Source organism: Rattus norvegicus, chromosome 6 (assembly GCF_036323735.1).
Source record: "Rattus norvegicus strain BN/NHsdMcwi chromosome 6, GRCr8, whole genome shotgun sequence".
NCBI classification, from domain to species: Eukaryota; Metazoa; Chordata; class Mammalia; order Rodentia; family Muridae; genus Rattus; species Rattus norvegicus.
In genome coordinates, this window is record NC_086024.1 from 142,886,587 (window position 1) to 142,898,988 (window position 12,402).

Below are 12,402 nucleotides of genomic sequence, written 5' to 3' on the forward strand. Positions count from 1 at the left end.
AGGTCTGCTTTCCCTGAAATTGCCTCCAAAAGTTCTCCTGTACTCCTCACCAGTAGTCTGTCTCCTGCAGCAAAAAGAAGGACAGGCAACAGAGGCAGTGGAAGCATTCCCCCTTTACTACCTGAGGTCGCTCTCCCCCTTGACAAACCGGAGCACCTATCCAGGTGAGATAACTCTGTGGGAGAGCCCTTCAGTGCCAGAGCCCTACAACTGGTGCCCACAATATGTTGCCCGAACAACCCACTACAAGACAAGATGGACAGATACTGTGGAAAGGTGATCCCCTCCCTAAAGACAACCTATCCTTTACTGCTGTGCTTTCAGTCAGTGCCATCGCTTGTAATTGGACAATCTGAACAGGCAACTGAAGCCTTCTGGACAGAGCTACTCTCTGGTGTTGGCTGAAGGTCCCTCTAGCCCCTGTCTAAATCAGGACACTCACATCTGGTAGTGACAAAGACTCTCTACCTAACCTCTCCTTAAAATAAAAAGAAAATCTGATAACGTGGCAGCCACTTAAAAGCTACAGGGCAAATGCCAGTTCTTAAATCTGCCATTAGGCTTAGCATTTTGAACCTCTATGGAATCTTCCAAGGCCAATAGGACCAGGGAATATTCCTATTGGAAAAAGTGTTTTTCCTCTTTTATGTAAAGGACAATTCAACACCACATGAAAGCTTCCCACACCAGAAGCTGTGTCCTGCAGCTTCCCACAGCCAGACAGCCTGACACGCAAGCAGGGGTGGTGTGGGGCAAGTGTGGTCAAACTTGCCATTTCCACTGTCCCTAGGGGCTGTGTCCTGTTGCTAAGCAGACTCAGGAAACCCCCAATGCTTCAGAGAAGACACTAAACAAACCACCTGCTCATCTAGCCCCTCCCATGCCTACCCAAAGGTAGGACTCCATTAAAAAACAAAAGAGCTTCCACCTGCCTCTCCCCTTAAGCCACCATACCCATACAAACAGGAGAGATACCTTACAAGCCTTAGAGGGAGTTCCTACCACCCAAACAGAAAAAGGCAATGTCCCCCTATAAGCAATACACACATCTTCATTTTTATGAGACCTAGAGGCCTAGAAGATTAGACAATTAGTCTTTCCTTCTAAACACTCTTTTCTGCAAAAGTTTTTAATCTGAGGCCTGTCCTGAGATGTCCCACTACTGTCACAAGCTGTAGGGAAGTCCTTTGTTTGCAGAGCCTCAGACTAATCTCCAGTGGAAGTCCTCTCTATGTTCCCAGCTGTGGCCTCCATTAATCCCAAGTCTAGAGCCAACCTGTGACAAGTCAAGGATTCCCATCACAGGACTAGCCATAGTTCCCCCCTTTTCTCTCGGCCACGGGCAAATCCAGCCCACAGCACCCACTCCATTCTCAGCTCTTCCTCAGCATCTGGTGGCACCTGGATGACCAAGAGTCTGGGAATCAGACTACCCAGAGTCTCATCACAGTGTCAAGGAGACATAGCGAGCTCTGGCTCTCTGTCCCATGCCTCAGATTATGCTTCCCCACGCCAGGCACTTCCCACAGCCTCAGAGACTGCACAGGGAAAGCACATCAAACTTCCCTTGTCCTGCCACCCCAAATTCAGTGCCCAGCACCAAAGCAGGTGTGGGACACCCCACCCACCATTAACACAACAACTGCTTCTCACTCCTTGTACCCTGACTGTGCTATCAAGACTATTCTTTCTTTAAGCTTTTCTTCAAAGTTGGCAAATTAGGATTTACCAGCCAAGAAGAATCAAGTGGTGAAAACACAGAGATCTGCCTGCTTAGAGCACACAGCCACAGCAGCTGCATGGCAGAGCAGGACCCTCCCCCACTACATCTTAGACTGGCCAAAGACACTGGAAAAACACAACCAAAACCTGAAAGTTTTCAGAATTTGCTTAAATGCTTGTTCTCTCTAACAGGAACATCTAAGACAATGTTCAGGCTTCTCAACCCAAAATATCCATGTCGCTTTATTTAAATGTTTATTTTCTCCCTAGTTTTCACGATTAATATCCAAAAATTTTCAAAATTTTCTTTAAGGATTAAAGGTCATCTATCTAATCTACTCCCACAGGTCAAACCAAATGTACTGATAACCTTTACTTAATCCTTAATTAACAACAAGTTTTCTTTCACAGACAAAATGTTACTGCCTATTCCAGATACATAATTAACATGATAATTTCTTCCTCCACCATCCAACGCAGAGTTAAAGGATGCCTTCCATGACTTAACTCCTCAAACAGGCTTCCTTTTTTTAGAATCATAACAACAGACCATGATATACTCCCAAGCAAACCAACACAGGTTTAACACAGACCACCCATCCTATGCAGACATCCACCTGCTGGCTTTCTGCTCCTCTGTTGTGATCACCTTACAGGTTTTTCTACAGTGCTGCTCCCACAGATCCATCCCTTCCAAAGCCACCCCCTCAGACCTGACAGGGACAACAAAGTTGCCTTTATCCAGACCCTCATCTGACAGAAGACTCTCAGAGACACACACTTAGATCCACAGATGAGAGCTGAGACCCACAGACTTGAGACCTTCTAGTGAAGTGAACTCTCTTGCCAAAGCCAAATGGCTACTGAACTTGGGGAAAGTTACATGATAGTAAGGAAAACATGATGTCTAGTTAGATTAATCTAATGTTGTTTAAAAACCAATGTTAATACCTCAAATGGTACAACCCATGGAACAACGATCCTTTTACCTCCCAATCCCACCCTCTTGCCTTGCTACCACCCCAGCTTATTTGCACTAACACTCTGGCATATTTAGTGTTTTCTTATGATACTTCAAGCCCACCCAAAATTTAATTACAAATGATTACTTCTTTAAAAAGTAAAAGGGGTAATTCTGGGGTGGTGGGCAGTGAAAGTTACCTTGATTCCTGGCCAAGATAGGTCAATTTCCTGGGAGACCCGAAAAGGGAAAGCAGGTGCATTCCCAGTCTCCCAGAATATCTTAGCCTTACATACCTGTGCCCCCCAAAGTCCCAGTAGGAATGTTTGAGACAGACCAGTCATGTAGGACAATGCCTCAATCCCCTCCTCACAGGTAAGGAAGTGACGGCAGGTTACATAGGCTCAAAACAATGCCCTAAGCCCTTCTCCTCCACAGTTGAAGATATGATCACAGTTCTTGTAGGTTCAAGACAGATCAATCATAGAAATAGGACCACACTTACAAATAAGCAGATGCAGTTTTCACAAACTCTGGCCAAACCAATAGGAAGTACCTCTGTCAGACACTGACCCATCCAAAAACCTGTATTTGAGTGTCCTGTTCATAATCAAAGGTGTGCAGGAACTATTCCATTGCCTGAGAGCTTCTGTCATAAGAGCTATAACATAGCAGCTTGGAGAAGAGATCTCCTCTCCCCTAAATCATCACAGACAGAAGCTCCCCTCCACTCCTGGCCAGGCAGCAGTGGAAAAGAGCAGAACCCACAGTTGGAACAGCAGAAGCTGTCCCCCCTCCCTGGCTGAGTTCTCTCCCCCTTCCTTGCACCTAGTATGGTTAGAGATTTTCATGGGAGAGCCCAGGTGCCAGACCCCTACAAACCTGTTCCTCAAGATCTGCACAGCTAATTTATTCAGAAGTTTTTCTTTCAATGACAATGTGCAATGGATATTTGTCAAGATTGTTGATGACTATTGACATGAAGATAGCAGTGGACATGACAGCCTGGTACTCACAGAGAAGCATAGTTGTAGGCGTTTACCTCATCTGGATTTTTGGTTCAATTCCATTTATCAACCTTTCCTATTTTACTCCAATATCCTCCTGTTTTTATTACAGGTATTTTAGTCACATAAGATGGCTCCTCACATGAAGCAAAGAAGGGCAGGCCGACAGGAGCCGGATGTAGATCGCTCCTGAGAGACACAGCCAGAATACAGCAAATACAGAGGCGAATGCCAGCAGCAAACCACTGAACTGAGAATAGGACCCCCGTTGAAGGAATCAGAGAAAGAACTGGAAGAGCTTGAAGAGGCTCGAGACCCCATATGTACAACAATGCCAAGCAACCAGAGCTTCCAGGGACTAAGCCACTAACTAAAGACTATACATGGACTGACCCTGGACTCTGACCTCATAGGTAGCAATGAATATCCTAGTAAGAGCACCATTGGAAGGGGAAGCCCTGGGTCCTGCTAAGACTGAACCCCCAGTGAACTAGATTGTTGGGGGGAGAGCGGCAATGGGGGGAGGATGGGGAGGGGAACACCCATAGAGAAGGGGAGGGGGGAGGGGGGATGTTTGCCCGGAAACCGGGAAAGGGAATAACACTCGAAATGTATATAAGAAATACTCAAGTTAATTTAAAAAAAAAAAAAAAGATGGCTCCTCACGGAAGGGGAAAAAAAATCAAATATCTGCACTCCATTCAGAAAGCTGAGAGTCGAGGTACTCGACAAACTGGTGTTTTGCTTTGTATTATTTTTGTTTTGTTTTGTTATCTGTGGGGACAGAACTCATCCTAATTACCCAGACATTTCCATCATTAGACTATTACCCATCCTAAGGGAGGTGTCACTTGTAGTTTATGGCCTGCTGAGCTGTATGCTGTTGGTCAGAGTCTACACTAGATTCTAGAATTTAGCAGGAGAACTACACTCATAGTCACAAGAACTTCATAAAGAGTTTCTATATGGCCATACCTTAAACTTTACTGTTCAACTGGATTTAGAATGACTATGTAAACTGGTGATGCCTACAGACCCTTTTCCAACGTCTATTACTCTATTGAAATATATCTACAATGAACAGTCTGTGCTCAGACTTCTCAAATTTCAATCCAGGTTCACAAGGCAATCAGCACCACATTCTCATTCTTATCTTCACATGATTTGCTTCCCTCTATGACACCTGCAGTGATGACCTCAAGAAATAAAAGCTTTCCTAGGAGAAATTATTCTGTGCTCTTAGAGATTAAAAATAGAAAACATCAAACTTAAACTATATACACATGCACACACAAACACACTCACATACACACAAACAGAGAAAGAGAGTAAGAGAGAGAGTGAGCAATGAAGAGAGAGGTGGGGGGTCAGGGAGAGGGAGAGGGAGAGGGAGGCTAAGATAGGCTAAAAGCCAAACATTTTACTTATGTATTTTATTATAACTAAACATTACAGTTTTTATAGATGCCTCATGTTAAATATTTCAGTCCTGCCTTTTTTATATACACTTTAAAGATGTAAACAAAGACATGAGATTTTGAGCATGTAGGAGATTTACACAACAGGTATCTATCAGAAAATTTTCTTTATTAATGCTTTACAATTCTTTTTCCTATAACTTATTGAAAATAGATTGCTTTGTGCAATATATTCTGATTACTGGTTTCCATTCCCCAATACCTTCTCAATCTTCTCCCAGCTCTACTCTGTTCATAAAATTAGAAAACATACAGAATCAAAATGTGATAAAGGAAATGCAAACAAATGGAAATAGGACAAAACCAACAGAAGAAAAAATTACCAATATACAGCACAAGAAACCTATGTGGATAGAGACACACACAAGTTCACAAATACTGCATAGGACAAAGCTGGGCAACAAGTATGCAATGGATGCTGTATCAGTATAGGTCCATGCTCTATAGAGGATAGTGGCTTGTAGGAATGATTTCTGAGACTAGAAATGAAGTGAATATGAAATCAAACATTTATGTATAATCAAGAACCTCCCTCAGTCAACAGATACATACATTGTGTTGATAAAGGAGTTCAATTAAAAGTGATTTAATGATATTTTGAGCATTGTACAGGAATTAAATTTGCATGCCTCTGCATTCTGATAAATATTCCTTACATTCTAAGAGACTAGAATTCTTCTGGAACACACAGCAAGAGATAACAACACACCTGAGGTCACTGTGACTATGAAAGAGGGTTTGCTTGCCTATGTTAGATTTTATAGGTCTACTTTTTATTATACATTATCTTTAATGATTACAAATCCAGTTCTCTCAGGATCCAGTGATATTTTTAACATGTATCACCACACTTTTCACTTTTTATTGTTTAATTGAGTAGGAAACATGCCAATAGAAGTGGTAACTGATGAAGTGATTCACAAGTTATGGTGAATTATAGGGTTAGCCAAGCAGCATTATAAAGATGACAAGGGCACTATAGGTCTATGAGGAGGAGACAATAAATGGACATTCAACATTACTGTCCCTGAGCATGTCTAAAGATTAGTCTTTTATCTCATCTCAGTCCCATGGAAGGTTGCTGCTCCTTCAGTTTTTGACAGGATGTGGTTAGAACACTGTGTCTTGAACAGTAATAGGCCGCAGAGTCCTCAGATGTCAATCTGCTGAGTTCCATGTAGGCCGTGTTGGAGGATTTGTCTGCAGTCACTGTCGCCTTGCCCTTAAACTTCTGATTATAGTCAATAATATCAATTAGAGGAATAATAGCTCCAATCCATTCCAGGTCCTGTCCAGGCTTCTGCTTTACCCAGTGCATAGCATAGTCAGTGAAAGTGTACCCAGAAGCCTTGTAGGACATCTTCACTGAATCCCCAGTTCTTTCCAGCTCATCTCCAGACTGCTGCAGCTTTACCTCAGAGTGAACACCTGTTCAGAGAAAGGCAGAGTGGAAATCATTGTCACCTCAGACCCTGTCTCTTCTTCAAATTTGGAAATTGTGAGCCCCTTACCAGCAGTTATGGATAGGAGAAAGGGAAAGACCAAGCTCCATTCGATGGTTAGAGTCAGGGTGTTCAGGGATTGTGGAGAAGACACTGATCACAGGTTGTTTTCAGTGTGTGACTTCCCTGTGTTTACTGCTGTAGACTCAGGTAATTTGCATATTAATGAGCAGGAGAAATTTTATATAATAACCTAGTCCAGCTGGAGAAGAATTGGTGGAGAGGGAGTTAAAAGGCACTTGGGTCAGGTCACAGGATGCTCAGGTACAAGTCCTAATCCTGAGTAAATGCATCCCATACACTTCCACTCTGAGCAAATGCTGTGGATATAACTCTAGGGTCTAAACTCTCCAAAGATTTTTGCCATGATTCTGTTGCTTCTTTTGTTCTAGGAAGCGGCAGTTATGCTTGCACCTAAACCACACAAAGACCCAATACAAAAAGAGAACATTGGACCAATTTCCCTTGTGAATACAGTTGCAAAAATACTCAATGAAATCCTGGCAATCAGGATCCAAGAACACACCAAAATGATTATGCATCATGATCTATTAGGCTTCATCCCAGGAGTGCAGGAATGTTTCAATATATGGAAATCCATCAATGTCATCCACTATATAAACAAACTCAAAGGAAATAATCACATGATCATTTCATTAGATGCCGAGAAAGGATTTGACAAAATTCAACACTCCTTCATGGTAAAAGTCTTGAAAAGATTAGGAATTCAAGGCTCATACCTAAACACAGTAAAAGCAATACTCAGCAAAGCAGTAGTCATCATCAAACTAAACGGACAGTAACTTGAAGCAATCTTATTAAAGGAGAAGACAGGCTGCCTCCTCTATCCTGACCTATTCAATAAAGTACTCAAACACCTAGTAAGGGCAATTAGACAACAAATGGGAAAGTGATAGAAATTGGAAAAGATTAAGTCAAAATACACTGTTTACAGCTGATATGATAGTATACACAAATGAGCCAAAAAAATGCAGTGGAGAACTAATAAACCTGGTAAACATCTACAGCAATGTGGCTGAATATAAAATTAACTCAAACAAATCAGTAGCCTTCTGCTACGCAAAAGATAAACAGCCTAAGAAATTAGTCGCAAATAATATAAAACACCTTGATGCTAAACAAGAAACTGAAAGATCATTATGACAAGAAATTCACATCTCTGAAGAAAGAAACCAAAGAAAAGTTCAGATAATGGAAAGATTTTCCATGTTCGTGGATTGGCAGGATTAATATTGTAAAGTTGGCCATCTTGCTCAAGCAATGTACAGATTCAATGCAATCCCCATCAAAATTCTAACTCATTTCTTCACAAAGATATAAAATGCAATTTGAAAATTCATCTGGAATAAAAGAAAAACCCAGGATAGCAAAACTTATTCTCAACAATAAAAGAGCAAGTGGAGGAATCACTTTCCCTGACCTCAAGATGTATTACAGAGCAATAGTGATTAATATCTGTATGGTATTGGTTCAGACACAGTCAGGTAGATCAGTGGAATAGAATTGAAGACCTAGAAATGAACCCATACAGGTATGGTCACTTGACCTTTGCCAAAGATCCTAAAACCATCCTGTTGAAAAAAAAAAGAGGGGCTGGGGATTTAGCTCAGTGGTAGAGCGCTTACCTAGGAAGCGCAAGGCCCTGGGTTCGGTCCCCAGCTCCGAAAAAAAAAAAAGAACCAAAAAAAAAAAAAAAGAGGGCATATTCAACAAATGGTGCTAATGTATGTGGTGGTCTGCATGTAGAAGAATTCCAATTCATCCATTCTTATCACCTTGTACAAAGCTTAAATCCCAGTGCATCAAGGACTTCTACATAAATCAAATTCTCTAAACTATCACAAGAAAAAGTGGGGAAGAGCCTCAAATACATGGGCACTAGGGAAAAAAATCCTGAATCAAACACCAATGTCTTGTGCTCTAAGATCAACAATCAACAAATGGAACCTCATAAAATTGCACAACTTCTGCGAGGAAAAGGAAACTGTAAACAAAATGGCAACCAACAGATTGGGAAAAGATCTTTACCAATACTATGTCCGATAGAGGGCTGATACTTAATATATAAAAATATCTCAAGCTAGACTCCAGAGAATCAAATAATCCTATTTAAAAACGGGTTACAGAGCTAAACAAAGAATTCTCAACTGAAGAATACCTAATCGCTGTGAAGCATCTAAAGAGATGTTCAATATCCTTAGTCATAAGAGAAATGGGAATCATAACAACCCTGATATTCCAACTCAGACCAATGCGAATAGCTAAGATAAAAAACAAAACAAAACAAAACAAACAAACAAAAAAAACCTAAGGTGAAATAAGACACTGGCAAGGATATGGAAAATGAAGAAAAATCCTCCATTGTTAGTGTGATTTTCAGACCACCAGTCTTGAAATCAGTCTGGTGATTGCTAAAAATTATGCATAATACTACCTGAGGACACAGCTATACCACTTCTGGTCATATACCTAAATGACACTCCAACATATGACAAGGACACATGCTCTACTATTTTCATAGGAGCCACATTTATAATAGACAGAAGCTGGAATGATTCCAGACGTCTTTCAACAGGTTAATGGATACAAAAATATATGGTACATTTCCACAATAGAATACTACACAGCTATTAAAAAATTACTTCAAATATACAAAATATACACGCATATATATACGTGTGTGTGTGTGTGTGTGTGTGTGTGTGTGTTTACATCATGAAATTCTTAGGCAAATTGTTGGAACTAGAAAATATCATCCTGAGTGAGGTAACCCAGTCCCAAAGAACACACACGGCATGTAGGAACTGATAAGTGGATATTAACCCAGAAGCTCAGAATACTCAAGATACAATTCACAGAGCATATGAAACTTACAAAGAAGGAACACCAAAGTTTATGCTTTAGTACTTCTTAGAAGGGAAACAAAATAAACATGGGAGGTAGAGGGTAAGGGACTTGGGAGGAAGAGAATAATGGGAGGGAGAGAGAGAAGGGCAGGAATGTGGGACTGAGTCCCTGGGGCTTTTCCACAGAGATCTCTGGCACAGTTAGATGCTTTGGTTCAGAAGAGGTGGCAGAACTAAGGCAGGGTGAGAGGACTGCTTCTGCAGCCTCCACTGCTGGTGTTGCTCCTTTCTACCATTGCTGCTTTGATTGCTTGGACAGGGCTGAGCCAGCAGGAGACTGACTAGAGGTGAGTGGTGTAGGAGAGCTTCTGGTGGCGATGTAGGGGATGCAGATATCTTCCCCAAGAGGCAATGAAACGGCTCTTATGACAGAAGTTCTCAGGCGATGAAATGATTCCTGCACACCTTAATCCTTCTGAACACGATTCTTAAATACAGTGTCTGACAGAAGGTATTTCCTATTGGTTTGGCCTGAGAGCTTGGGAAAACCTCATCTATATATTCATGAGCATGGTCCTGCTTCTATGACTGGTCGATCTTGAGTCTACCTGTGGTCCCTCCTTGTGGACTCATTGCTTGGTAATTTAGTCCCTGGGAACTCTGGTAGTGTCTGGTTTGTTGATATCATTGTTCAGGAAACTACAATCCCTCAAAATGAAAAGATAAAGAACCCAAAAGATACAACTATGAAACAACTCCAGCATTTGAAGGTCAGAAAACAATGTGGAGGAGGGACATAAAGACTGCAGGATTCAGAGGAATCGAACAGGGAATCTGATGTTACATTGTGTCATATGGTAATGGCAGAAGCTACAACTCTAAAGTCTCACCAACATGGCTGTCAAATCATGACCTCCTTCAATAACATTGAAATCAAAAGACATTCTCACTTGAAGGGATGAATTCACAGACACTAAACACAACTAAAAGGAAGTGGGAAAGAAAATCTGCAAACACATGGAAAAATAATAAAAAGAGAAGAGCATTAAGAATGTAGGAAAAACAACAGAACTAGTAAATATTAGAATGAATATAGTAAAGTATATTGCTACATTCAATAATTTTTGTGGGTGAATGTAAAAACATTGATGGAATTTTTCAATAAAATTAATTTCGTTAAAAAAAAAGGAAATAGCTTCTCCCAGTATCTTCAGTGTTCACAGAGTTCAGCTTAAGGAATAAAAGGCTCTAGTTTACCTGGGAATAATGATTAATGCATCAGCAAATAATACTACTATAATATCCCTCTCAAAGTCAGATAGCTCCTTGATGGCAGTTCACTACAGCTCTACCAGTTCCCATTTCTACCAAGATGAAAACAGGAGATTGCAGTCTTTCCCTGTCTTCATTCGGCTACAAATGTGGCAAAGCACCTGTATTCAGAGGATAAATCACACACCCTGCATTGTTAAATGAAGAGAATGAAAAGACTTACACAATAATTGTACACAGGAGTGAGACTTTTGATATCAATAAGTAATATTTTGAAGCAGCTCAGGACATGTCTGGCCTTTAGAAGCTCAACCCATTTTGAACTTAGTGCTGAAATAAGCCTACATTAAACAAATGAATAATTAGAAAAACCTCTGCTTGGGAAAAATGAAAAGTATTTGCAAGATAAAATGTCTGAATCTTATAGTTCTGCAATGAGGGTCACTCCATAATTGGAGGGTTTTTCTGGGCCTGAGACACCAACAAAGAGCATACATGGGGGAGACCAAGGTGCCCAGCATCTGACTACCTCAATCTTAATTTGGGTCCTCCAATAATAGGAGTGGGGTCTTTCCCTAAAGGTTCTACCTGTCAGTACACATGGACAGACCCATGGCTCCAATTGCATATGTAGTAGAGGATGGCATTTTGGGGCACAAATAGGAGGAGAAGCATTTGATCCTGCCAAGACTGGAACCCAGAATGTAGGGGAATATCGCGGTGGGGAAGCAGTTAGGATGGGGGTTTAGGGGTAGCAACACCCTCATAAAAGAAGGGGGAGGGAGGATAGGGTAGGGGGATTATGGACAGGAAACCAGGAAAAAGCAAAACATTTAAAATGTAAATAAAAATATCCAATAAAAAAAAAGGTGCTACCGGTCTTGGAATCCATTCCCTTAATCGGACTCTCTTTTCTGACCTCATTGGGAGATAAAGTCCCTAACCCATAAGAAATTTGGTGGGACAGGGTTGGGGATATCACATGTTGCTTCTACCCTCTCAGAGGAGAAAGAAAGGGAATAAAAGAAGGGACTGTTTATGGGGTTCCTGAGAAGACAGCAGGAATTGGAATATAAAATCAATCAAAACCCCCTTTGTATAAGCTAATTAACATCTGTAATTAAAAAAAATCCTTTGGGTCCCAGCACACCGCTCCCTGCTCCCAAACCCCATGGGAGAGAGAGAGTGCTCATCACACAGATGTGTGGGCAATCCTGAGACTTCAGGGCAAGAGAGACCGCCATTTCTGCCACATTTGCCCACATCCCTGGCCCAAGAGGAAACTGTATAGGGCCTCTGGGCACAGGAAGATAGGGGCAGTCAAGCTGTAGGAGCCCTGTGTTCCAGATTGGTCCCGGATCTGAATGGACCCAGTCAAACAACTTCTGTACCCAAATCCCATGGGAAGGAGAGCTAGGCCTTCAGAGGGGCAGACACACCTAGGAAACCAGAGGAGACCACACTCTATCCACATTTCTGACTCTAGAGGAAATCGCCTAGCACCATCTGGGTGCCCAGCACACAGGGACCAAGGAGAAGTAGAGGCAGAGCCTTCTGGTTCCCACCCACAGGGATAGCTGAAAGCAAGTGGAA

General features: G+C 41.6%; 1 gene segment (V, D, J or C); it reads right to left on the reverse strand.

The window, feature by feature from the left end:
• Nucleotides 1-6,225: 6,225 nt before the first annotated feature.
• On the reverse strand, nt 6,226-11,701 carry LOC503099 (Ig heavy chain V region 108A-like). The segment is given in 3 exon segments: nt 6,226-6,596; nt 6,680-6,763; nt 11,686-11,701. Coding segments are annotated over 3 exon segments (471 nt in total).
• Nucleotides 11,702-12,402: the final 701 nt, after the last annotated feature.